Source organism: Tilletiaria anomala (genome assembly GCF_000711695.1).
Source record: "Tilletiaria anomala UBC 951 chromosome Unknown K437scaffold_1, whole genome shotgun sequence".
In the NCBI taxonomy this organism is placed as follows: Eukaryota; Fungi; Basidiomycota; class Exobasidiomycetes; order Georgefischeriales; family Tilletiariaceae; genus Tilletiaria; species Tilletiaria anomala.
Window position 1 is genome coordinate 45867 of NW_013547021.1, and position 24321 is coordinate 70187.

General features: G+C 55.1%; 11 protein-coding genes across 11 annotated transcripts; 7 read left to right on the top strand and 4 right to left on the bottom strand.

Annotated features, from left to right (window-relative positions):
- The first annotated feature begins 321 nt into the window (after positions 1-321).
- K437DRAFT_401 (uncharacterized protein) lies at positions 322-921 on the top strand. Its single transcript, XM_013390880.1, has one exon. The coding sequence runs from the start codon at positions 480-482 to the stop codon at positions 786-788; it is 309 nt and encodes a 102-aa protein (XP_013246334.1). The 5' UTR covers positions 322-479; the 3' UTR covers positions 789-921.
- Positions 922-1720, top strand: K437DRAFT_400 (uncharacterized protein). Its single transcript, XM_013390879.1, has one exon. It carries the CDS (start codon positions 1055-1057, stop codon positions 1532-1534), a length of 480 nt encoding a protein of 159 aa, XP_013246333.1. The 5' UTR covers positions 922-1054; the 3' UTR covers positions 1535-1720.
- On the bottom strand, positions 1560-2678 carry K437DRAFT_472 (uncharacterized protein). The gene has a single exon (XM_013390881.1). The coding sequence runs from the start codon at positions 2580-2582 to the stop codon at positions 1908-1910; it is 675 nt and encodes a 224-aa protein (XP_013246335.1). The 5' UTR covers positions 2583-2678; the 3' UTR covers positions 1560-1907.
- A 292-nt stretch (positions 2679-2970) lies between these two features.
- K437DRAFT_265577 (uncharacterized protein) lies at positions 2971-3368 on the top strand (the record flags this gene model as incomplete). Its single annotated transcript, XM_013390936.1, has 2 exons — positions 2971-2992; positions 3058-3368. 2 exons carry the CDS (start codon positions 2971-2973, stop codon positions 3366-3368), a joined length of 333 nt encoding a protein of 110 aa, XP_013246390.1.
- A 1085-nt stretch (positions 3369-4453) lies between these two features.
- On the top strand, positions 4454-8166 carry K437DRAFT_265578 (uncharacterized protein; the record flags this gene model as incomplete). The annotated part of the gene is made up of 2 exons (XM_013390937.1): positions 4454-8057; positions 8147-8166. 2 exons carry the CDS (start codon positions 4454-4456, stop codon positions 8164-8166), a joined length of 3624 nt encoding a protein of 1207 aa, XP_013246391.1.
- A 923-nt stretch (positions 8167-9089) lies between these two features.
- On the top strand, positions 9090-10585 carry K437DRAFT_252871 (uncharacterized protein). Its single transcript, XM_013390938.1, has 5 exons — positions 9090-9262; positions 9334-9430; positions 9520-9650; positions 9728-9872; positions 9954-10585. Exons 1-5 carry the CDS (start codon positions 9130-9132, stop codon positions 10552-10554), a joined length of 1107 nt encoding a protein of 368 aa, XP_013246392.1. The 5' UTR covers positions 9090-9129; the 3' UTR covers positions 10555-10585.
- Positions 10586-10593: 8 nt separating this feature from the next.
- On the bottom strand, positions 10594-12900 carry K437DRAFT_260457 (uncharacterized protein; the record flags this gene model as incomplete). The annotated part of the gene is made up of 8 exons (XM_013390939.1): positions 10594-10653; positions 10721-10876; positions 10964-11105; positions 11199-11514; positions 11678-12195; positions 12264-12428; positions 12456-12837; positions 12870-12900. The coding sequence occupies 8 exons, from the start codon at positions 12898-12900 to the stop codon at positions 10594-10596; spliced, it is 1770 nt and encodes a 589-aa protein (XP_013246393.1).
- A 4917-nt stretch (positions 12901-17817) lies between these two features.
- K437DRAFT_562 (uncharacterized protein) lies at positions 17818-19461 on the bottom strand. Its single transcript, XM_013390882.1, has 4 exons — positions 19323-19461; positions 19072-19237; positions 18707-18996; positions 17818-18635 (listed from the first exon to the last, which is right to left on the bottom strand). The coding sequence occupies exons 1-4, from the start codon at positions 19335-19337 to the stop codon at positions 18066-18068; spliced, it is 1041 nt and encodes a 346-aa protein (XP_013246336.1). The 5' UTR covers positions 19338-19461; the 3' UTR covers positions 17818-18065.
- Positions 19462-20116: 655 nt separating this feature from the next.
- Positions 20117-21463, top strand: K437DRAFT_230313 (Methylthioadenosine phosphorylase). The gene is made up of 3 exons (XM_013390940.1): positions 20117-20367; positions 20465-20823; positions 20905-21463. Exons 1-3 carry the CDS (start codon positions 20272-20274, stop codon positions 21371-21373), a joined length of 924 nt encoding a protein of 307 aa, XP_013246394.1. The 5' UTR covers positions 20117-20271; the 3' UTR covers positions 21374-21463.
- On the bottom strand, positions 21385-23546 carry K437DRAFT_271448 (uncharacterized protein). Its single transcript, XM_013390941.1, has 3 exons — positions 23226-23546; positions 22014-23127; positions 21385-21939 (listed from the first exon to the last, which is right to left on the bottom strand). The coding sequence occupies exons 1-3, from the start codon at positions 23343-23345 to the stop codon at positions 21494-21496; spliced, it is 1680 nt and encodes a 559-aa protein (XP_013246395.1). The 5' UTR covers positions 23346-23546; the 3' UTR covers positions 21385-21493.
- A 286-nt stretch (positions 23547-23832) lies between these two features.
- K437DRAFT_589 (uncharacterized protein) lies at positions 23833-24290 on the top strand. The gene has a single exon (XM_013390884.1). The coding sequence runs from the start codon at positions 23967-23969 to the stop codon at positions 24228-24230; it is 264 nt and encodes an 87-aa protein (XP_013246338.1). The 5' UTR covers positions 23833-23966; the 3' UTR covers positions 24231-24290.
- The last annotated feature ends 31 nt before the right edge of the window (positions 24291-24321 follow it).

The following is a 24321-nucleotide window of genomic DNA, read 5'->3' on the forward strand; positions in this document are numbered from 1 at the left end:
CGCATCTCACCCGACCGTCTGATTCTCATGTCAGACTATTGCTCATGTATCAACTCAACGACAACCTTCGTTTTATCGGACTGCCGTACAAGTGCCGTTCCCTTTTAGCCCTCTCTCGCGCCCTGTGGATGATATCAGATGTGTGCGCTGACTGCCGGGGATCTCAGGATGAGGTGGACTCGCGATTATTGCGCATCTGACATTCTGCAATGTGCGGTTTATGCGCTGCAGCAGGGGGTTCTCCCATTCTCGTCCGAGCATGAAGGCCAACCCCGACGCTAGAGATGCTGGCCCCCGGGGGTTGTGGGGTGGGGTGAAGGGGGGGGATTCCATTCATTGTGCAAGTGTGTGATGCGAGATGCTTAAAGAAACGTTGGCGCCCATTGTACAAGCGGCGATGTAGCGATGAAGCTGCTAGGTTCTTTCAGCAGGGAACTATGACAAAGGGCTAATATGCACAAGCGATGCGGTGAGCGCATATGGGGGCTCCAACCCTACGTTCGTCTGGCCAGTTTGTTTACTTTTCTCCAGAAGGTATGTATGTGCTCGTGCCCCAGCGGAGGGAGAAGATGGGAGATCCATGCCGTCCTCCGACCCCGCACGCCCCAATCATATCGTATGCAGTCAGGCTCTGGACTCTCGGGCAGTATGTGACTGGGAGCCGGAGTGGCTCGCTCCCCCGTCGTTCACTATCTACTGCCTTCTTTTTTGGCGCCGCTCCCGTGCGCTGTGAACTGCTGGTCATCCCCTTTTGTCTTACAAGAAAGGTAGTGTATACTTTTATTTGAAGCCGACCATGCTGGATGCTCACTTGACTCTCGACTGTGACCTGTGGTGCGGTCTGTAGATGTGAACATGGAGTTGTCAAGTAGATGGTGACGTCGTGAGTGGCGTGAAAGTGTGTGTGCGTGAGTGTGAGTGTGCCATGGGACAATTTGTGAGACATCAGGAACCCAGGGGTCCGTGAGCGGCTGGCGGCCCTTTGCCAGCCAAGAAGCGGCAGGGCCCTCCCACTCCAACGTCCACAGAGGCCACCCGGCACGTGGCCGTTGACATGGTCCCAGCGACGAGACTTAGGTCGTACCAGGCGGGGAGGGCCTTTCTGTGTGGCTCTCCTGACCGGATTCCCCACACCCCATATTCTCTGCTGGAGATGGCACTAATTGATGCTTATCCACACTGGCCACTGCTAGTCCACCCCCACACTCATCGTATCTTTCCAATCGCGCTGCAGAGAACACCTGTGCCGCCAAGCTCGTCATCCATATTGGTCAGCTGTCGAGACGTAATAACCCAACCTCAACCCCACCCTTTCCTCTTTTCCTCTTCCTACAGACCAGCCACCCCGAAGCGCAAAAACACACCCCCACAGACGGGCCGCCATGGCTTTCACCATCACCACTACCACCGCCCCAGGCGAGCAGTCTCAAGCAGAAGGGGGGCACGACGCCCCGCGAGAAAGCCAATGCCGCAGGGCCCTTCATCCAACGCAACTATCGCGCCAACCGAGCCCGCCGCAAACTGGGCGGTCTGAATCTCGAGCGTCCGATGGGCAGCCGGAATTTCGACTACTTTCGTAAGGCTAAGAAAGCCCGTACTGAGCAAGCGGCGACCGATGGCAGCGAACAGTAGCAGCAACAAAGGAGGAACCCAGGCAAGCACGATGAAACAATGGACAGCTCGGCACGGTGGTCGGACACCGACTAGCGCATGCGCTAGGAAAAGCTAAACAAGGAAGCGCTCAAGGGCGACGAGATGAACGACGCAGGGAATTGCTGAAAGCTTAGGGTTTTCGTTGCTTAGCAGCTTACCAGCTATGCACCGCCTGTGGCAGAGCGGAATGGCGAAAGCGGGGGCGATGACGATAGGACCCATGAGCCAGTTGAAAGTGGGCTGTCGCTGGGGGATCAGGCGCAGTGAGTCCCGCAGCCTGAGTTGCAGGGATAATCTTCCAAAGACAAGCCTTCCAGGTCGAACGAGGTTGCATGGACCGAACCCGACAGCAGGGTTGGCGACTGTGAGCCTGATGCCAATACCGACGGACGTGTCAACAACATTTCGTTGATCTCTGCGTCGCAGCAGCGCGGACTGCGCATGATGGAGCGCTGGCCTGGAGGGGTGGAAGCGCAGGAGCTGCCCAAGACGATGGAGGCGCAGTGCTGGCTCGAATCGTCGATTCCAAGCACCAATACCGAGGCAACCTGAAGCAGTACCACACCGCGTGGAATGAGAGTGACGCCAAGGTCAATTTCTTCTGCTGGTTCGACCACGGCGACGGCTGACACCTCGACCCGCCGGACTACCCACACAAGCAACTGGACTCCGAGTGAATCACGTACCTCAGCGCCAACCAGCGGCGCAACTACGTCGACGATGTCGTTGCGCGCGATGGCAAGCTGAACTGGCGCAGGAGCGGCAGGGCCGCCGATAGGACCCGCGGGCGCTGGAAGAACTTCGGCGAAGGGTGCGGCATCGCGGAGGTCGGCGAGGAGAAGAATAGGGGCGAAAGCGCATCTACAACGAAAAGCGGCGCGCCGGAGCATCGTCTGCCACGTCCTGTGTGTCTTCTGGTGCGACGCCATTGCCGTTCACCTCTTCGTCTGCCAGCAGCAGCGACAGGGAAGGTGAGGGGCTGGGGGCCTATCGTCCGCTGAGGAAAAGGCGCAGGCCATGCAATACAGCGGGCCGTAATCTGCGCGCGCTTACGAGGGCTGGTCTGGTCGATCGACTGCTCGGGAAGGCGGTGCAGGCCAACACCTGGTGAGTTGCATTTGTCGTAGGCGCACGGCGCTGCCTGGGCTGCATGCTGACGAGAACGTCTTTTGACTCGGCCTGCGTGACCTGTCTACCTTTGGGCTGGCCTGGTGCAGGAACTACGTTTTCAATGTCCTCAAGGATCTGTACGTTGGCATCAAGCAGACCGGCAAGGTCTAGGGAGTGCAAGCTGCCTATTGCCCTCCCAGGCGCCAGATGCCTGACCTCTGGCCGTCATGTGAGCAATCGCCTTGTGCAACAGGCACTCATCGTTCTTCTTCCGCGGCGGCGTCCTCTCGGCAGGCCTGCTGCAAGTGAAGAATGGACAGCTGCTCTTGCTGTCCCCGCTTTCTGGGAACTACGGCGCCGGCACGGCGCAGTTCCGCCAGTTTGTTCGTATGCTACAAGCAAAAGGCATCGACCTAAGCCATGTCCAGCTGAGCAAGAATTTGACCATTCTCGGCGCGCTGGAGAAGAATAGGCGCTTGAAGAAGCGCATCAAGGTGGGCGGGAAGGAGAAGACCGAGCGCAGAGGGAAACATGTGGCAAAGGAGCAGGGCAGAGGGCACATAGAGGACGGAAGGAAGACTCCGTTGCATCTTCGCTTGATCTAGAAGGTCAAAGTGAGTGCCTGATGAACCGCAAGGAGCCGCAACATACTCCTTCGACCCACGGCCCTTCTCCGGCTCCCACATGCTTCATTAGCTACTCTGATCTCAACACAGCGGCTTCAGATTCCCCCACGCAAGTTTGTCGCTCGCACACGTCGCAGCCCTTGTACATATCCATCAGCTTCGCTCCCTATCTTTGTTTCGGTCTCTATCTCTGCATCCATAGATACTCCATATATGTCGCAGGGGTTTCCCCTTGTTCCTCGCGGGCACGACGATCTGCTCTGACTCATCATGCCTGCTAGCGAGCAGGTTTGCTTTCCTTATTTACACGACACTCCAACTCGAAGATACGTGCAGAGCGAGAAAGAGACGGACATTCGGTGCAATTACTGCCGGTGGCTGTGGACGGGGGGCAGTCGAGAGTTGTCACAGCATCTGGTGTCGCGTGTTATGCCGCCACCAACGAGCGAAGCGATATGAGCACCATCCACACCTCCCTGCCGAGACGCAAGTGTTCAAGACAGCTTGGTAGTGGAGAGGTCTGCGATGTCATTCTTCTCTTTCCACTCAGCTTACGAGCGCGTGGTCAGCCGCACCGGCAGTCTGCTAGCCACGGGCAACCCAGCAGCACGCACATATGGCCAGGTACCCCGTCATCGCCCCTTTCCGCGCTCAAGCCCAGCTCGCCCTCCTTGCCAACAGGCAAGATTCACCCCCAACAGCCTCGCAAGAATCGCAACGCAGGATTTCATATATAGCGCAGCACGGATGGCTGGCCTTCAATGAGCATGCCCGCTTGGTCGCTCGGTTATCATCCCGATACGCTACTACTGCCGCTGTCGTCGTCTTCGTCGTGCAAGGCATTTAACCACCGCCACGCTGGGCGAGGCCAAGCGTGCAGAAACACCAGACGGCGCCTTTTCCTTCTCGTCGCCACTATCGATGCGAGACTCTAGCGGGGCAAGGGTTAGGCCATAGCTCCTGACTATGGCCGCACATCCGCATCAGCCTCGTCCTCGTCTTCAGTATCAGCGTTAGCGCCGCAGCCAGCTGAGCACTCCTCGCCATCCGCAAATTACAAGCTCATGCCCATGCGCCATCCGCAGCTAGGTCTGACACCTGGCGATCCCGATTCCCGTCGCTCGTTCGATTCTCAGATCTCGTCAACTGGCTCACAACTTCACCTGTCGCAGCAACAGCGACCGGGTCACAATGGCCGCGTGCCGCTATCACATACCCACTCTGCCAGACCGCCCAGCAGCCTCATTGCAGGCAGAAGACCAGCATCTTTAGTGATTCCGAACACGCACAAACAGAGTATGTCCGGAAACGTATCTTTCCCTCCGCCGCAAAACGACACCTTATCGAATGGCCCACCGCAATGCCTGACGCCCTGCCAAAGGGGCACAGTGTCCTTGTCGTCGCCAGCAACTGGTGGCGGTGCGCCTTTCGCATCGTCGAGCTCGACACAAAGGCCTGCGCCGCTCTTGGGTCCCCTTTCGCAGCCTTATTTCTCTTCGGTGGGTGATGTCCCCGTCGCGCCTCCGTCGAACACGAGTTTCAGGTCGCCAGCGAGCGGCGCTGCCCGCGGTAACGTCAAAGGTAGTGGCACTGCCTTTGACCTGCCGAGGCCGCTATCGATGCAACAGCCTGGGTCCGGTGGCACGCCTCAGTCCTGGATGCATCCACAACAGTCGCCTTTTTCGTGGGGCCTCTCACCGCAAGCCAACAGCCCTTTCTTCCAACATCAGCAACGACAGCCACTCTTACCGCCGCCGCCACATCCACAGCCCGGGCCGTCCGCAAGCTGGTCTGGTGCGATGAATGCGCCGCACGGCGCTCCCGGCCATCTGGAGTGGGACTGTGCACAATGTGCGGCCCTGATAGAGAGCGTGTACGCTGCGTCGCGCGAGACTGCTGAGGAAGAAATGCGCCGACGGTCTGAGCTCGAGGCTAAGCGACAGCAGCAGGCGAGCCGAGAAGAGGAAGAGCTGCAGCGCGCTTTGCGCGAATCGTTGGCGCTTGATGCCGAGCAGCGCAGGCGCAAGGAGGAGGCTGGCGCAGAGCGCGTAGCGCTCGAGGAGAGCTTGCGCACCGCGTTGCAAGAGCAGGAGACCGAGTCGCTGCGGCGCGAGGCCGAGGTACAGACGACCGCTGCGGCGCTCGCGCGCAGCCGTGAGCAGGCGTCGGATGACGCGCGCAGACGGCGCTCGCGCGAGGAGCTCGAGCAGGCCATCGAGGCGCGCGTCATGGGGGAGAGCAAGCGCGAGCAGGAGCTCGAGTGGCACAGGCGCGAGGAAGAAGAGCGCATGTTTTTGCAAGCTCTTAAGGACGAGAGCCAAGGGCAGGCGAGCGTATGGGAACGTATGCAACGCGACGATGCGTTCAAACCGGCGTTCGATGCGCATCGCCGCCACTCCATGAAAATAGGAAGGAAGAGTGGCAGGCATGGAAACGCCACCGGCACTGACAGTGGAAGCCAAAGTGGCACCACAAGTGGGGGTGGGAGCAGCATAGGACAGCAGGGACATGGACCGCTGTCGCGTGAACCGGAAGTGGGAGCAGAGCCCCTGGATGAGCTGGCGTCGCCAAGTATGCCGAGCGCTTCTGACCTGACGCTTGGCAGCAGTGGCCCTGCGACGCCTGGAGACCTGGGAATCGCGCTGAACCCCTTCACGGACGCAGCCGAAGCGCCTCCGCTCTACGAAGACGTCACGCCTTCTCCGTCATCGCTGCACTCGGCGCTAGGTGTCGTTTCTGATTCTACAGCGGCCTCGATAGCCTTGGCTGCTCCTGAACGACCGCCGTTGAGCTCTAGGTCCTCGGAGCCTAGGCCCTTAGCTTCCATGTTTGCAGTGCTGAGTGTGAGCCCAGGGCCTTCGCTATCATCTTCACCATCAACGCTCCACAGACATTTGCCGCAATCTACGCCACACCCGCACTCGCAAGCGCAAGCGGAAATATCGCCATTACCCTCGTCGATGCCGCAAATCCCGCCGAAACTACCTGCAATGCGGCAAAGCTTGAATGGCATGCACAGTCGTCCGCTGCCGCGCATCCCGCAGAGTCTTGTCCCTGCATTGTCAGTGGCGCTCTCCCCTGCGGCTGTGTCGTTGCAACATGCCGAGCTCGACAGCTTCGAAAGAATCATCGGTGACAGAGACCCCTTGCCCACCCCACCACCGCCCGTGCCCCCGCCCCCGCCGCTCCCCCTTTCCATGCCGCGTTTGCGCTCGGAATCGATGCCGTCCGCTCCGGTGGCGCAGGCTGCGACCCTGCAAGCCCGCAATTTGTCGCCCCTGCCAAGCGTGCGAACAACTGCGATAGAAGATTTGGATTCGGACGAAGAGGAAAACAGGGCCCTGTCGTCGCGCCAGTCGCAGAGCACATGTAGCCGCAGCGCATCCATCGTCTCGGGCGCCAGTGGGCAGTACAATGGCAACGCGGGCGCGAGCCTCTTGAGCTTGGCGTCGAACATCGCCTTAGGCTCAGGATCGCATGGGCAAGAGCAAGGGTTGGAAGTGCAATCCCTCGACACGAAGTTCTATATTCCGCGAGCACATGTCGCGAGCCAGCAGAGTCTGCGCACCGTCGCCTCAGAGATATCGCACACTTCTATATCAAGGCCACAGAGCACGAGCTCCGCCGCCGGCATTAGTGGTGCATGTGCATCTATTCCTCGATTCGAGCAGAAGACTCCCGAGAGTGTGGACTGGGGCTATGCTAGCTCGCCCTTCGACACCAAACTTTACGCTTCACCGCAGTCGATGACAGTGAGCGAAAGCAAGCAATACTTCCCAACCGTTATCACGCTCCGCGCCCATGATGGCAATCCGGATGCGAGGGCCGCTCGCGCTGCTCCTGCGCAAACGTACTACTTTGTCATTCGCGCGCAGACTTGGAAGGCGCTTTTACGCGCTATGGCTTGGTTTGGCAATACGCGCATTGAAGCGGGTCCGGAGGAAGTGGTGGAGGCTGCTACTAGCGCAGCAACAGCAGAATCAAAAGCGGGACCAGGGGTGCAGGAAGCCCGGCCCCTCACTGATGCAGGGGCATGCAAGCTCATGATCGACCTCGAGTTCGTCACACCGCAGCGCTGGGACGTCTCTCTCGCTCCGATTGTACCCGAAGGGACTCACGGTGTCCAAGGCAGCAATGGAAACGACAAACCTGCCTTTGTGGCTGTATGCCTCTCGCTTGTCCAGCATCGCTCCGCCGAGGTGTCTAGCGTGCTCGCTTTCAATAACCGCAAGCTCGACACCATGTACCTGCAGCACGGCAGCGCACGCCGCGCCGTCATCTTGCCACAACGTCCCCCGCCGCTGCCTATCTCTGTTGTAGACCTCGCGCAGCGCATGCACGGCGCCCATGCATTCAGCGCCGCATGCCCGTCGATCTCTAGCAGTTCCAACATGGCTGCATCGCCGAGAGACTTGCACAATGCCATCGAAAAGCACGACGTCAAGTTCTTCGGGAAGCGGCGCAAGGAGGCGGGCAACAAGGGTCAAGGCGGCTCCCGAGCGCATCTGACGGTCAGCGACGATCCGACCGGGATGCACATTGCTGCAACGGGCGCCGTCTCAGAGCGCACGGCGCTGGAGAGGATGAAAGGAGCAGTGAAGAAGCTGGCGAAGAGGAGAGACGACCATGAATTGAACGAAGACCTGTCAACCTGGATCACTCCGTTCGGTGAGTTGCGCTCCTCGCTTTGCGCATTCGACCATTGCAGGATCAGGTCTGATGTTACTGACATCCACGGTTCAATCCTACTCTTTTAGATCTCTCAGAATATGGCTGAATTCTAGGACGATTTGCATCGCCGGCATTAGCGGCTTTGGCCGCCCCCATCATTGCCGTTGCGCTGCCCCCTCCGCTCCCTGTTCCTCTTTTCATTTGCTGTCGCTCTGTTCAGGATAAGTCATCACGGAAGCACTGTATCATGATGTTGTACAAATCAGGACGCGATCCGCTCTCATCATTCTTCCTCGCTGGCCCGATGCTCGGATGTGATTGCACGCACACTGATCACGCCTACCACGCGAGGACCGTAACGCTTGTACACGCTGCCGAGTGCCGACGATTCTCATATCTTATTTCTCACCTTTCATGATGCTGTCTGCTATCCCGTTGGCGGTTGTTGACATTGGCATGGCCCTATGGTGACAAGCGCTTCAGCTGCTCACAAGCACGTACCATTGCCTAAAAGGATGGTGGGCTTAGGTGACGCTAGAGTTGCTGAGGTTGGCTTCCTCTCTGCGAGACATCTGTGCTTCGCTGTACCGACTTTCGCGCCCACGCTTGGCACACACCAGCAACTCCTGATTAATGATGATCTTTCGTTGTGACCTCGTCGGCGCTCAATCCGAAGAGGTGTAGAGGTACTCTACGAAGGCAGAAATAATGGCTAGATTCATACAAGTCGGAAGAGAATACGGGTGCTTGTATCATAGTCGAGAATGACCGATAAGCGCAGAGAGGGAGACTTTGGTCGAGGTGCCGATGGTAGGGCCCCATGTCGTGGTCGAGCTAAAGGGATGGTCACGTGACCTTTCCTTCACACCACTCGAATTAATCTTAATCCTCGCTGCACATGAGATTGCCCATGGCGCTTCTGCCCGTGCGGCAAAGGTCAATCGATATACATTGCGTCCAGTAGTGCACCTTGGAGCATTCAACGAGTGGGGGACGCACCTGTTGCTGTGAACAATACCAGAATTTCTCCAATCCATCTTCGCTCTGCGGAGTCAGCGCAACATCCAAGATGCAAGAGAGAAAGCGACCCAAGCTCATCCCGCGGGACGCGACGTCCAAGACGCGGCTGATGCCTGTGGCAGGGGCCGTGCCGCCGATAGGTACACCGGGCCCTCTCAAGCAGCTCGAAATGACCGAAGCCCGTGAGTATGTGCCGGCATCGAGAAACACAAATGGTGGTAACGAAGGCCTGAACCATATGCGCAACTTGCAGAAAATGCACTTGAAGCTCGCGTGGCTGTCGACGAGCGACCGATGAAAAGATTGATCAAGAAGAGCTTTGCTGTGCTAGGGCTACCCGGGGAAGATAGGTGAGTGTTGCATCGGCGATATTTTGCATGACTGCTGCAAGGCAATCTACTTGCTGATCAGCCCTTCTTCTCACACCTATGGCAATCAGCGACATTGAGCTGGCTGGTCTGGCTACTGAGATCTCCGCCATGAAGGTCACGCTTGCGCGCCTCAGAACGGTTGCTCAAGTGACCTCGAAAGGAGAACAGGCAGAATATGAAAACGACTCGAGGAACTTTGGTACGTCTACTGCGGGGTACGCCTTTGTGACAGCTGGTGCTGATCAACACTCCTTAACTGATTTCACCTTCGCTCAGAGCAAACATTCAGAAACGGCGAGGAGGAGATTGCGAGACTGAAAGATCAGCTGAAAGAAGCACAACAAGAGAGGGCTAACAAGCTGGAATATGACGCCTTGGCAAAACAGATCGCCAAGTACCCGTCAAGAGCTGAGACGGAGGAGTGAGTGCAACTTGGCGTCCTTATCTCCCGAAGTGCTTTGATGTCGATGAGCTCCGACTCATCATGCCCTCAAATTCGTAGATCTATGCGGCGTGTCCGCTCACAAATTGAAGCCCTCCGCGAAGAATCAGAAGGCTACCGAGACATCGCATCACGCATCCGCGAAAAGTGGGTGTCGGCCATGGAGAATTTCGGCACGCTGCAAACCCAAATCAGCGTCGAGATTGCCGAGCGGGAGCGGGCGGCGGTTGAGAGGAACGAGCAGCTGGGAGACGATGACGATGACGAAGATGGAACTGTTGACCCCTCCGCGGAGGATGTGGATGAGACAGGAAAAGACGAGCACAGCAAGCGAACTGGGGCTGCACCGTCCGACGAACAGGAGCTGGAAGAAGGGGAAGAAGGAGCACATGGCAAAAAGGCCAGCAGCAGGGCTGCAGACGATGAAGAAGAAGAGGAAGGTGCCATGGCAGACGAACGATCACCACATCATCGCGCCAGTTCCGGCGCGCTGAGCGGCGGCAGCTCTCGCTTGAATCCAGGCGCTCAGCCCTTCGAGCCCGTCAGTCGCAGCTCCAGTAGCCTCGCTCACGCTGCCAGACGAGGAACGAAAAGAGATGACAATGAAGAAGGAGCCACCCGCCATACGCACCCTCTCCCTAAACGGCCCCGACGAAATTGAACGCGAGATTTTTTCGGTCAAGTCACTTTCTGTAGCATATTACATTAAAATGCGACATTGCTTGATCCCTACGAGAACCTTATCAGCGGCATCGAGATACTGCAAGTAGAAAAGGGAGCGCGTAAGCGCTGGGCAAAGCGTCAGCACCAGCTTCAACAATACTCACCTGCTGCCAACGTTTTTCAAATTTAGACGTGATGCGACGAGCCGCGCCTTCCCTGCCCTTCACGCGGTCGGCTGAAACGCTGATGCTGATGGCGGAGATGATACCGATACCCAAGGTCTGCTTGCCTGCGTGAGGAGGTGAAGCGGTCCAGCGACGCTGCGCAAGATCAAGCGTAGAACGGGAAATCGATTAGATCTAAGCCGTGAAATGCCACACATCGTCGCGTTAGCCCCAGAGACACACCACTGCGTGGCCCTGCATTTCGACATTTCTCGGAGGACCAGGGACGTTGGTTAGGACTGCAGTGAAGGACGACATGATGACTTCCTCTATGCACTTCACGAACTTCCGAACCGACGTCCAGTGGTTAGAAGGAATGAGGATACTGGGGTTCGACAATAGCCCCATCGATGTGTGCACGAATTGTGAGCATTGTGACCGTGGATTTCCATGAGAGTGGGATGCAGGGCCCACTCACAGAACCTGTCTGGTCAACTGGCCGAGATGGGAGAACAGCTTGGGCATTAAGCTCTGCTTAACGATGCTGAGCCGCTTCTTGTTTGCGTGCAAACGCGCGTGGAGCGCATTCACGCTGGTGGGGAGCCCATGGCCGCCAGGCAAGTAGGCGATTCCGCCCGTCGACCAGTTGCGCATCGTGGCATCACTGATGGGACGGATGTTGATCGGGATGAACAGGCCAATCGGATTCGGTAGGAAATAGTCGGTCACGGTGAGCATCTTGTTGGCCAGCCCGGGTCCCCGACCGCGGGCGTCCAGCTCATCTGCTACTACATCTGCGATGACCTGTCATGGAAGTTCTGATCAAAGGCCATGCTCGATGGGATACAGGCAAGGCTCGCTCTCACTGTGCATAAAAAATATCGTTCAGCGTCAAGTGTCCCCACATGCTCTTGGACTTTCTCTTCTTGTCCCCGGACAGCCAGTCAGCGAAGCTACCCGGCCGCGGCCCGCTGAAAGCCCTCTGCAGCTTCTTGACGTCGTCCATGGGAAATGTCTTGCTCGTGCTAAACTCCTTCTTCTCGATGCTTCCCGGGGCCCAGTTTGTGACATAGCGCTGGCGCCAGAAAGTGAGAAAGAAGATGACAGAGGTGATCCAGGTCTGAATAATACTCCCGTATAGCTCCAAAATCGTCTGAATGGAAAATACCGTCCAGTACAGACCAAACATGGCAATCTGCAGCCAGAACTGTTGGTGATGCGCATCGAGCGACTGGAGAGCCTTGTGGAGCTTCGAAGGCTTAGCCGATCCGCGTCGAGCTTCATGCAGCGGCTGCGCGTCCTCCTTGAGCAAGCGCTCCATATCTGCACCGTAGGATGTGATGTACAGCTGGGACATGACAAAACCGACACCATCAGCGGAGGTGTGGTGGCCGCGCGTGATCATGGCACCTTTGCCACAGGACTCGGAGTCATGGAAGTTCTCCAACAATACGCATTCCCAAAGAGGCTTGTTCCTGATCGAATATTTGGCGATTGCTCAGTGCCCAGCATCGATGTCGGAAAATGTATGGTCGGGACTCACAAGTCCCATTGTTGTGCAATAAATCTTCCTGTGTATGCCTCGAGCTCTCGAAGACCGGCTGGCTCCGGAAGCCTTTCGACGCGCAAATGCCGCTCAACTGCCCAGTTCGGGTCTTCGACGAAGCGTGCACTGTGCCATCCTCTGCCGTAGCCCTGCAGCTTTTGTCTGTATCGTGGGAACGACACAACCTACTTCTCGATGGCCGCCTTGACCTCTTCAAACGTCAGCGGCGAATGAAATATATGGGTTGCGGTGAAGACCGGATTGAAACCAGATGTGGTGGAGGAAAGGAAGATCCAAAGGCTGTCTATCCCGGGAATGGCATCCCTGCGGAACTCCCACCCTGTCTCTATGGGCTCTTCAACCCATGCTCCATCCTGTAGACATTTTCGAGCTGCAATGCCAGCAAGGTTGTCTGTCTCAGCTTGAGCCTTGAGGAGACCATCCGGCCGGCTGTGGATGCCTTCTAAGGATGCGCTCAGGATGCCTTTGCGGCTGGCGGAGGAGATTGGCTCTGGCGAGTGCCACTTGGCGGTGCTCGATCCGTTCGAATGTTCGAAATGGAGGTTCAATCCTCCATTAGAGATTTGCTGCAGGCGAGAGTACCGATTCGTCGGCGTTCTTGCACCAGAGACATTTGGGGTTGTGGGAGCTGTGGAACTGATCCTCGTCGGTACCGAGTTGTCGCCATTCTCATAGCTGACTGAGCCCCATGGTTGTCCCTCCGACACGTGTCACTGCCGGGGTGTACTATCAGAGCCCATTATGACCACGTCTGGTTGGCGGCTCAAAGCGACCAGACAGCTCTGCAGAGGAGAGCGAGAAGAAGAGGACGAGGGGATCAGGTCTCGTTTGCGGCAGCGGCTGTTGGAGGCAGGGCGAAAAAGGATAAGACTGTCGGACCACAAGGAAGGTCCGCTGATGAAGCAGGAATGCAGAGCACATGCGAGCTTCTCTAGCTCGCGAGGAGAATAGAAATGCCGCATAGGGCTCCCCGGGTGGGGAGGGGGGTGCGGGTAGAATGACAAGCATGCAACGTAAATAGCGAATGGCGACCCCACACTTCAACTCGATCCGGATTCCGGGGACGTGGTGATTGGAGGGGCACAGGGTCAGAGGATTGCAATATTTAGACGCTCTCTTTCCCACACATTCGACGAGCGATGCCACGTCAACTTCAGCCTTCAATCATCAGTTTTCGGTCAAACAAGCATCCCCACAGATCGACGGCACAGACAAGGACAAGGTCTTCTTGTAAAACCTGTGATGACGGACGCAGTTCATTTGCACGCTTGACACTTCTCAATACCTTCACGGTCTCCAGGCTTGAGGCATAAATACGGACGTAAACGTGCGTCGGACTCAAAAAATCTCTTGAGAGAAAGCAGCAAGCATATCCTCCCAGGTGAGAAGCGTCGACTGTTCATGCGCTAGTGTCTACATTAATATGAAGGACAGTGTGGTTGCTCGCCGTGCTAATGCAGGATGAGGGTTGTAGTCAGCAAAAATGCCGAAGTCCGTTTGGCCGACCAGTTCGGTCGAAACACTCTATTCAAGTCTACTTCGAATCAGTTAGATTTTGATTCCGTTCGTGCCCCAGGCAACTGGTCAATTTGTTGTGTCTGCATTCCCCTGAGCCACAGTTCACATAGCATCTGGTCATCGCATGAGGCTCCAAGATTAGACCAGAGAAACGAAGGAATCCATATGAAGCTGCGATGCTGTGTAAATATCTGCCAGCCTATCAGTTTCAGCTTGGCATACGTATGATCTGCTAGATAGGGCGGGCGAGTCAAGTTCGGGAGCAAGGAAAAATAAGGTGCGTTTCGGGAATTTTGACTATGGACAGAGGTATTCAGAGAACTATTCGTACGTATGTACCGTAATGTGTATGCTGTATTGCCATTCAGTACCCAAAAAAGGCACCACTGCAAGTGTACAGAACGATGAGCGAGAATGCTCGAGCGACTCACTCAGGTGCGTACCATGTGTGACCGGGGTTGGACGTGGACAACAGCTGCGTAAGCCAAGTCTCGTTAGCCGAATGTGGATACCTCACTTCGGTGTCCGATGGAGGATTCCCTTCCTGCCGCTCCACAAAACATCTATGCTTCTCGGACTGGGGCACGATCATCCTCTTCTCAACACATGGTTAGCTTAGTAAGAAGTGATTGGCAATGCGGGACACGCCATAGCATCCGACGAGCCCAAACTGGTATGTGAAGATCGTGCTGCCGGGGACGTGGTATCAAAACGACATGACAGCAAAGCCGAAGGCTGCCGCGCAGGCTAACAGGATTCAAGCCACCCACCGCTTCTCTGGCCGTGACCAACTATCAGAGTGAGGCGGAAAGAGCATCAGAGCAAGGTATTACGTCATTGAAAGAAAAATTGCAGCGGCTATAATCAATGGCTGTGTGCTCGGAACATGTGCAAAGTGTGGATTTCCGGTAAATCGAAGCAGCAGACCGTGCACGGATGGGTGGGGAACAATGGGTAGGAGATCGTTTTCGGTGACACAGAATCTAATTCGCTGATGTCTCGCAGAACCGTTTTGTTGTCGATGCCGAACTAGATCAGGTCTGCCAAGGATGGATGCTTTCTTTTTTGTTTCGCTGAGTTCCAGTCGCTCAAAGCAAAAGAGGTGGACTCTCTGATGGAGAACAATATGCTGCTTGAGATGCTTCTATACACGAGGGCTTCTATGAGGGTTGCTGTTAGTAAGTTCTTTCGTTTGTAATATCGTCCTGGGTAAGTTGTAACAACTTTTCGTAGACGAACCAGTGGCCAGTGGAGCTGAAGTAGTTGCAGTGGCAGATTGCCACCAATTTTCGATGTGTTTCCATTGCTTCACCGATTCCGATTCCGTTATCGGTCTGCATGCGACTGATGGACGTTGCATTGGTGTATGCTAAGACAGCGTGTGACGTCGAACCCAGACTTTGTCATACTCCACGTCGCCAGTCACATCTTGCAGGGTGTGTGCGAGGTAATTGTTTTAGAATCCAACTCGAGTATTGTTTGCTTATGTGATGGACGGAGCACAGCTTTCAGCGGATGATGAGATCTATAGCAACATGAGACCAACAGCCGGCTGATCTGGCAATCCGTGATCATCAAGGTTATGAGGCCAGCCACAGAGAGAGAGAGATGAGTAGATGGCAGAATCAAATTCCTTATCTTATCTTTGGAGATCGCCGAGTCGCGTTCTATGAGTATGGTTCCCGTCATTACCTGCGACTGCGGAACAGCGGCGTTGTTGGAAGGAAGCAGTGGCTGCTCTCTCGCCTGTCGCAATACCGAAACCATTGTCAGCAAGTCGTCTGGAACCAGATATGTTTTGATGTTGAAGCTTGGAGCCGCCTGGGTGCTGCTATATGCATGTAATTATACAGGTCATGGTGTCGCTATAAGAAGTTTGACGGAGAGATGGCTTGCTAACGGGAAGTATCCAAGATGTATAGCGACACCCTCTGTAATTGGCATCGGGCAGGCAGTGACGGTGCTCACCCTCAACGTTCTTGCCGGCGGAAGCTCGACTACACACATGAAAGAGGCTTCGGAGTAGCTCGGCACAGCTGGATACGGCAAGGCGGCACCACACTCAACCATTGACGCCTTCTCTGTTCGCAACCTCTTTTATCTCTTTGCCGTCTGTCATTTGCCCTCGATGTGCTATTCAGGTACTTCCAATCGCTCGCACGGGTTCATTGAAGGTGGTCGGCTCCGTCTTCCACTGACCGTGAGCACAGCTCCCAACTCCATGAACTGAAACCACTCGTCTGGCCCACACACAGCTTCGCTCGCTTGCCATCGCTGACCAGCCATAGTGCCAAGGCAGCAGGTGCCGACAATCTCACTATAAGTTCGCGATGCTGTTCTGCAATACCACTTCTCGATTCCGATAGCTGAGCATTGTACCAGACCGTCTCTGTCGCAAGTAATTCATCTACTGCACGGCACGCAGTGACGTCATATGCCAATCAATGGACATGTTCTGCTCTCAAGTACTCGAACTGGGTTGTGATTTCGGCTTGATTTTCAACTTTGCGATCATGACTGGCGGTGGTGACCGCTGCAAATTACAATGCTCACTTCTATTAAAGTCGTATTAGAAACTTTGTGTTGATGCTCCCCGTACAAGCCAATCTTTTGTTCATCCCACAGTGTAGAAAAGGTAAAGCGGCATATTGGTGCTACAAGAAGCAGCAGCCTCTCCCAAGACCAGAGACGGCGCTTCTGACCTTCAGCATGGCAACCAAAGTTCATTATACACAGCAAGGCCTCTAGCTATCGCTTTTGACGGAATCGTCACACGCCAGAACACCCGGCAACCGCTGAGGTTCTGTGAGTGCACCTCCCCTCAGCGCTGCGACCCGTGACAGGCCGTCTAGGCGATGGGAAGCTTGCCATATGGCAGCTCAGGATCTCTTTTACCGACAACATTATGTCTGGGACTTATCCCTCAAACCCCCAGAGCAACACTGATAGCGTGGCGATTGCAACGGAGAGAGAGAACACAGAGCTGTTTTGTCCCGCCCCTCTTCTCGCCCCCGCTCCCCATCCAAGGCGCTACGCGTGAGCACCGCGAGCACGGTCAACCACAGCGGGCTGCGCTCCTTCCTCACGACACTCGCCGCCGCCATTGCCGTGAGCTCCCCGGGGTCTTATAGTGATACATCATCCATTGCGAGCTCAAGCTCGTTTGCGCACGCAATTGGGATACATGATACTGCTCTTGGCATGGAAGAAATGGCCGACGTTTGTAGCAGCCGTTCGCGTGGTCGCCGTTCTTGTCCTCTTCGCCATACAGCGTTCCGTACTGGAATGTGCCTGCCATCGGCAACAATGCGTACCTGCTCGATATGAAGGGCCAAGAGTAGGACGATGCGATGTATGGCCCTTCGATTGCAGATACGGTCTCGCGAACGATTGTCACGGCAAAAGGGCTCTCGGATATCGGATCGCTGATCCATCTAACCCGTGGCAACTTCTTTGTGTTCCTCGGGTAAGAATCTATCAATGTACATATCCAAAATTCATTGTAGCGCCGGGTGACTCATACTCGAGTCTCCCTATGCAACGTAAAGCTATCCGGTGCTTCCAGCTTGACCTGAATTTTCTCCTCCTCCACATACTTCCGCGATGATGAATGGGACGACCTGACCTTTCAGGGTCACATGTACATCGACAATGTCCGGGTCTGGCAAGATCCTTCGAAACTTGCTGTTGGCTGGAGTCGTGAGTTTCGTTTCCAACAGCTCCCACAGGTACGACTTTGCAGACTGTACTTTGCTCTATTGGCATGCGCGGTCAGGTGATGATCATCGATAACTTATTTTTGCAAGTTCCATGTCCAAGGCATGGTTTCTCATATGGCGCTTTCTCCAGGACGACTGATTACATTCAGGGCATATTGAAGCATGCACGCCAGCTCACAGGTCCGACCAAATTATCCATAGACATGAGTTGACAAAGCGCGTCTGATTGCCGTCGTTGAAATTTAAATCTCACCATCTGGACCGGGTCGAGCACCCCTGGCGGTTATGAGATACAGTGTACGTCCACAGGAGGATTCCATCACAAATTCATTTGAACCTGTTTCGCCATGTCCTCTCACAGGTAGGGGAATTGGTTGCGGAGCGAATTCTAGCGTGCACGGACTCTTTCGATTTTATTATCACGTGTATCTTTATCATCGAGCGATGCTGCTCACGGACTTTCAGCTACGAAATGTACACAGTGTCAGTACCCCTGTATGCCGTCCTATAAACGCGTGCGGAAGTCAGTACAATACATACTTTACCGGCCTCCGCCTCTCTCCTGCTTAAACTTTGCAATCCAAGTCTTCTCAGCGTCTGAACCTTTCGGCAAGACGATGAGCGAAACGAGACCGTCCTTGAGCATGACGCCGTCCCTATCCGCACCCTTCTCAGGATCCTTAGCACCCTGGTCAATGATCTCACGCAAACTGAGTTTGCGTCCGATCTTGAGCAGGCGCTTCTGCCGCGTCGTGGCGTACACCTGCAGCTTAGCGCTGACGTACTCTCCACGCTCGTCCCATGGCTGCCGCGCTGTGGGCTGAGTCGAACTACCTGCAGGCCCTGGGAACATCTCGTCGAGGTAGAGCCCGATCGGCGTATCTTCCGGATACTCGGGGATGAGGTCCGACTGCGCGTATTGCGGGTAGAGCAGGAATACGGGGAAGATGAGCTGGGTGCGGATTGCGTCGGGTGCTTTCCAACTTGAGGCTAGCGGACCGCTGAGTGGGATGGAAGGTGATGAGGAAGAAGAAAGAGAATCAGGGTCGAAGTGCGGCCTTGCTGGATTGTCCGGTGGCCGTGAAGATGTTTCAATCCATAGCCCACGAGCCTGAATGTCGTGAGATGTCCTCGTGATGAATGTCTGTATCACAAATGAATCATTAAAGAGATCGCACTCACCAAAAATGCTTGATTAAGCGCCTTGTCTGTTTCCAATTTCCTCCTTTCTCGTTCTTTCCTCTCTGCTTGTATCCGTTCGACCTCGTTTTTCCTCTTGGTCACTTTCTCCCTCAATTCCTTCACATCTTTGTTTTCGGGATTGGCTCGTAGCGCATGATCACAGCAGTCAAGCGCTTCGGCCACTTTATCCGTAGCCAACAAGGCCCGTGCGGCACGGTAAAAGGCCTTCTCGGATGTAGGATTCAGCGCTAGGGCTTGCGATGTGTCTCGCAGAGTCTGACCGTAGTTTTCTGCGTTAGCACAGGGAAAAGACAATGAAGCGTCAGGGCGCTGCAACATTCAAATTGTTTCATCGAAACTCGAACGCACTGAGCGCCAGGTTGCAAGCGGCGCGATTGAGATAACAGCTTTCGAGTAATTTCGTGTCCGGCGGGCTGACATCGATCGCTTGAGAGTAGAAAGACACTGCCTCACGGTACCTTTTTCCCTTGAAGTAGTCGTTGCCTTGCGCCTTGAAGTTTTCGGCAATTTCTACATCATCATGGTATATAGAAGGTGACCAGTGTAAGAAACCACAGGGAAGCGAAGATGAGGGACACATCACATTAGAACTAACCATCAGGCGTCCCATCAAAAGCCAGGCTCTTCAGCGCCTCGAGCGCATCTTTCGACGCCGCATCTTCTACCACTCCTCCAGCCCGAACTTCTTCATCTGAAGGCAGGTCACGCATGAAAAGCGGCACATTGTCCAGTGATTTGAGTTTCTCATCCAGTGTCATCCGGGGCGGAAAGTTGGGATTGTTGAATGCTTTGAAGCCACCAGGTAGCATATCGGAAAAATCGATTACATCGTTTGCCTTGCTTGACTCTACCCCACCCGATGTACCTTTTTCATCAGCCGAAGGTCCAACTTGCGGCGCCTTCTCATCAACCTCTTCGATCTGAAATGAAGATGCATGTGTCAGTTTGTGCTCTTGTGAACTTGGAATCAGCCCTTGGCACTGTACACGTACCACGGCCATATTGGCGGGTCTGGCACAAAGTCAGTCTTCGTCTTCAATCTTTCGTCTAGAATTGAGCGATAGATGTTTTGCTGTACCCCTGCTGACCTCGTACCCGCTCGGCCATACGAGATGAACTAAAGAGAACGCACGCTAGTGGTCTTCGATCAGGGGAGTAGCGACTAGTTGGTAAGAGAGAAGCGATGATGAAAGAGCCATCGAAACGCGGGATTCGGAATTGAACGACCATCTGTCTGTTAGTGTTATGTTGCACCGAAAAGAGCGGGACCTGGGCACCCGCAGCCTCACGGCTCTCGCACGTGCCCGCCAAAGGCCTTTTTTGAGACATGAGAGAGCGGTACATGAGAAAAGCACGGCGGTTAGAAGGAGAATGTATCAACCCGATGCAACATTACATGCGATAGGCCATGTTCAAGTACAACTCCGTGAATAGCATGGCAGGACCAATAATCCACCCTTGTGTTTCAGGCACTCTTAAACGGAATCTTCTTGCAGCCAACCTCTTTTCCCACCTACTCTGATCGCACCAAACACACAATCACCATGGCCCAGCACGATATTTGCGTCGGCGTTATTGGCGGCAGCGGATTGTACAAGCTCGAAGGCATCGATGTGGTTGATCAGGTCAATCCCGAGACCGTGAGTCCCGCCCGAAGGGCTTGGAGCCAGGAGTAAGGGAGCTGTTGTGTAATTTCTGCTGATGATGTTCTTTTCATTTTTCTTGAATGCCTTTCAGCCATGGGGGCTGCCCTCATCGCCCATTACGATCGGCAAGCTGCCTTCAGGTGTGCACATTGCTTTCCTAGCACGGCACGGTCTATCGCACCAACACACACCCTCGTCCGTTCCGGCGCTTGCAAACATCTCCGCCCTCAAGTCACTCGGAGTGCGCGCCATCCTTGCTTTTTCGGCTGTCGGCTCGTTGCGCGAGGAGATCGCGCCCAAGGACTTCGTCGTGCCGAGCCAGATCATCGACCGGACCAAAGGCATTCGGAGAGCGAGCTTCTTTGGTGAAGGCAATGAGAAGGGCGTCGTCGCGCATGCTGGATTCGGTGACCCTTTCGATGAGACTCTCAGGCCTGTCGTCGAAGATATGTACGTCCCTTTCTGGTAGCCGGCGACAAGACATACACAGAGACCTGACTATGCTCCCTTGTTATACCATTTACCTTTTAGTGTGCGAAAGACGCTTGCTGCCAAAGACCTGCCGGTCAAGGTGCACGGATCCAAGACGGTTGTCTGCATGGAAGGCCCTGCCTTCAGCACGCGTGCGGAGTCCAACATGTACCGACAGCTCGGAGGCGACATCATCAACATGTCTGTCTTGCCCGAAGCCAAGCTCGCCCGTGAAGCCGAGCTGGCATACGTGCTCATCGCCACGGCTACCGACTACGATGCCTGGCGTGCAAGCTCCGCCGCGGTCAACGTCACCGAAGTGCTCGAGGCGCTGAAAAGCAACGTCGTTGCGAGTCAGCAGGTGACACTCGCGTTGCTGGATGAGGTGCATCAGCGTGTCAAGGAAGACGACAGCCCTGTCGTCAAAGCCAACAAAGGTGCGATGCAGTTCGCGATCATGACCAAACCAGATGCGATACCACAAAAGGCAAAGGAGAACCTCAAGTTTGTCTTCCCTGAATACTTTTAGAACATATGTATCCAGATAGAAATGAGAAGGAGAACCCTCTATACATTGTTGAATTTGCCGTATGGATGCTACCATAACTTTCACGTCCATATGTCAACGATAGCATCAAAGATGGCAACTCTATTTGCTGATAACCCCAAACCATGCGAGCCCGGCGACGCCGCCGAGCAGCACGCTCAGCGCAGGTAAAACGCCAAAGCTCTGTGTCGCGACAAAGCTGCCCGCCGCCACGACGGCCCACCACGGGTCGGCGGTGAGCGGGCCGCTGACACTCTGATTGACCTGGCCCGGTGCAGCGTGCGGCGGCGTGTAGATGTATCCGACGAGGAAGAGCTGCCATACGGCTGTATAGACCAGCCCAGAGGCGGCCGCGTTGAGCCCGCGCAAGACGGATTTGGCGACTGTGTTGCGCCGCCATCGGTTGTAGAGCGGCAACAGAGAAAGCTTGAGCATGATGCCTGGCGTGAATATTCCGAGGAACCCGAGCACGGCGCCGAGCGGCGGATTAGATGGAAGCGATAGAACACCGAGATAGCACGCGAAAGCGAAGTTTGGGCCCGGGAATGCTGCATGGTCCAAGGTTCATTGGCAGGCGTGAGCCCTTCTGTGCTCTGGCTCCGAACACTAGCTTGATGCTCACCTTGCAAGATGGCAAATCCAAGTAAAAAGTCACGACTGCTTACCCAGCCAGGATCGACTACATAACCTCTGAGAAGGGGAATCACCACCGGTCCGCCACCACAAATGATGGTCCCGGCAACGAGCATATTGTCAAAGAGGTCGAGCGCACGCGGGACCTCCACTCCATGATTCTGTAGCGCTCCACGCACAGCAAGAGCCACGATTAGAAGTATAACGAAAGACGCAAAGACGAATGCGGAGAGCGCCGGGGAGAGCACCATGAGCGGCATCATAGCTGGTTGGGTCGCGCTAAGTTCATCCTGTGCTCGCTGCTCTGATGTTTCTGATGGCTGTCTAAGGGCAGATGTCGATGATCCTGCAAGTTGAGAGGCGGCTGTCCGCTGACGTAGGCTGGCGGCGCCAGTATCTAGAACACCAAGTTCTCTATCCGTGCGAACGGTCTCTTTCTTGGGTTCTGGCGAGTTTGAGCGACTGCGTTCTGCACCTTGTGCATGCTCAGACTCAGGTCTCTGGGGAAGCACTTGCATAGGAATTCCCGCCTCAGTCTGCGCAACGGCTACGGCTTCCCGTTGGGCAGCTCCCTCGCGTCGCTTTGACATGCGTCTCTTCGCTTGGCTTGAAAGCAATTTGTCGAGCACAGCACGCCGGAAATCCCATGCGAGTGTCAACATCCCTCCACCCACCATGATTGACGGATACATCCAAGGTGCGTGGTAACAAATGCCAAAGGCCGCACTAAGGAAGACGATCAGCGTTGTGACTCTCTCCGTAGTTGCGGTGCTCGAGAGCTGATACGCAGCCAGAGCAATCAAGCCGACAGCCGCTGTGTTCAAGCCTGTCAGAAATGCCAAAACAATCGGCGGGAGCGTCTCGGGAATTTCCTTGATCCCTGCTGCGAGCCCCGCCATGCCGCAGCTGGCAGGTAAGGACCAGATGAAGAAGGCGAGCAGGCCTGCGATAGCGCCATTTCGAACCGTCGCAATGCTGAACGCCAGTTGTGTGCTCCCCGGGCCTGGCAGGGCATTACCCAGGCTGAAGAGATCGGCAAAGGTGGTCGAATCGATCCAACCCAATTGATCGACGAATCGCTGACGTAAAATCACCACGTGGACCTGTCAAGCGAATGACGGTGTGTTTCATGGAATTGGCCCATTCAGTCAGGGGGAGATGAACAGCGTTCCAAGGGTGTCCAGTGGATCCCATAACTTACGCCTGGTCCACCAAAGGCAGTGAAGCCGAGATGAGAGAAATGTTTTAGGGTCTCAGCAAGGCGATGTGCCAGCGGTCGCGCTGCGACGGCGTCGTTCGCCGTGATATCCTGTACTTCCATCTTGTGAAAGGACCGCCCTCCGGTTGCGGTGTTGGAAGCAAGGGCAAACGGCCGTAGAGGTTTCAGTCGAAAAGAACTGTTATCTATCTATCTACGACATCAATCTTTATACTTTGTAGCCCCGTGCCTTGTGATATGGAAGCCAAGCCAAGAATAAGGTCTAGCAATTGGAGCTCATGTAGCCCCGGAGACTCGAGCCGACCCATGCGCACGTGTGAACTCAGTTCGCTATTGGCGTTCAACTTCAAGTGATATGCCGTTGCAGAGAGCGAGCAAGAGGGCGGGGCAGGTGTCACAGCCTGGCACCGAATATGTGAGACGGAACGACAGCACACAAGCCTAGACCAGTTCATCTATTTCCACCACAAACCACAAGCCTCTCTATATACTCGTACCTAGAAAAGTGGCTGGTAAATGATATTATGGCAGGCTCATGCTCAGATAAAGGTGTGGTGTATGGCAAAGAACAGCCCTCCGCCATCTGCAGCAATAACGGAACTTTCTACAGCATCGGCTGCTTCGTATCTCGGTCACTACAGGTGCCTGCGTTTGCATTGCTGTCGAAATTATGTCCAGTTGCACGCTTGACCAGCCTCCACTTTGCTCGAACCAAGGGCATGCATGGCAACTAAGGCATGTTCTAGTACCACCGACAGACCATCCCTGATCCCTGTCCAAGGCACCTTCTCCGCTGATGCCAGCAATCTCAACCTTTTTAATATAGCCGTCGCTCAGATCTTGCCATCCATGGGTCCGAAAGCAGCACATGAAGGCATCAAGAAATTGGAACAGGTCGCAAAATGTGCCTCACATCAAGGCCCCGATGTCGTCGTTGTTCCAGAATATTTCTCTCTGGCGCCACATATGAAGCTTAGAACGCTGTGATATCGCTAGGAAAACTGCTACCGGCGCCAGTCAAGGAGGTGCGTCCTTTGGCATTCGTTGCAATCATCTCCTTTCCTTCTAGGCGTGCCGA

Bases quoted from the DNA above. Each gene is read 5' to 3' on its own strand.
- K437DRAFT_401 (XM_013390880.1), top strand. From the start codon at position 480: ATGGGGGCTCCAACCCTACGTTCGTCTGGCCAGTTTGTTTACTTTTCT.
- K437DRAFT_400 (XM_013390879.1), top strand. From the start codon at position 1,055: ATGGTCCCAGCGACGAGACTTAGGTCGTACCAGGCGGGGAGGGCCTTT.
- K437DRAFT_472 (XM_013390881.1), bottom strand. From the start codon at position 2,582: ATGGCGTCGCACCAGAAGACACACAGGACGTGGCAGACGATGCTCCGG.
- K437DRAFT_252871 (XM_013390938.1), top strand. From the start codon at position 9,130: ATGCAAGAGAGAAAGCGACCCAAGCTCATCCCGCGGGACGCGACGTCC. The intron at 9,263-9,333 runs GTGAGTATGTGC...CGCAACTTGCAG, and splicing joins GCTCGAAATGACCGAAGCCC to AAAATGCACTTGAAGCTCGC. The intron at 9,873-9,953 runs GTGAGTGCAACT...TCAAATTCGTAG, and splicing joins TCAAGAGCTGAGACGGAGGA to ATCTATGCGGCGTGTCCGCT.
- K437DRAFT_562 (XM_013390882.1), bottom strand. The intron at 18,997-19,071 runs GTTCGAGTTTCG...GTGCTAACGCAG, and splicing joins TGCAACCTGGCGCTCAGTGC to AAAACTACGGTCAGACTCTG. The intron at 18,636-18,706 runs GTGAGTGCGATC...CACGACATTCAG, and splicing joins CGCTTAATCAAGCATTTTTG to GCTCGTGGGCTATGGATTGA.
- K437DRAFT_230313 (XM_013390940.1), top strand. From the start codon at position 20,272: ATGGCCCAGCACGATATTTGCGTCGGCGTTATTGGCGGCAGCGGATTG. The intron at 20,368-20,464 runs GTGAGTCCCGCC...AATGCCTTTCAG, and splicing joins ATCAGGTCAATCCCGAGACC to CCATGGGGGCTGCCCTCATC. The intron at 20,824-20,904 runs GTACGTCCCTTT...TTTACCTTTTAG, and splicing joins AGGCCTGTCGTCGAAGATAT to TGTGCGAAAGACGCTTGCTG.
- K437DRAFT_271448 (XM_013390941.1), bottom strand. From the start codon at position 23,345: ATGGAAGTACAGGATATCACGGCGAACGACGCCGTCGCAGCGCGACCG. The intron at 23,128-23,225 runs GTAAGTTATGGG...TTCGCTTGACAG, and splicing joins CTGCCTTTGGTGGACCAGGC to GTCCACGTGGTGATTTTACG. The intron at 21,940-22,013 runs GTGAGCATCAAG...TGGACCATGCAG, and splicing joins TGGATTTGCCATCTTGCAAG to CATTCCCGGGCCCAAACTTC.
- K437DRAFT_589 (XM_013390884.1), top strand. From the start codon at position 23,967: ATGGCAACTAAGGCATGTTCTAGTACCACCGACAGACCATCCCTGATC.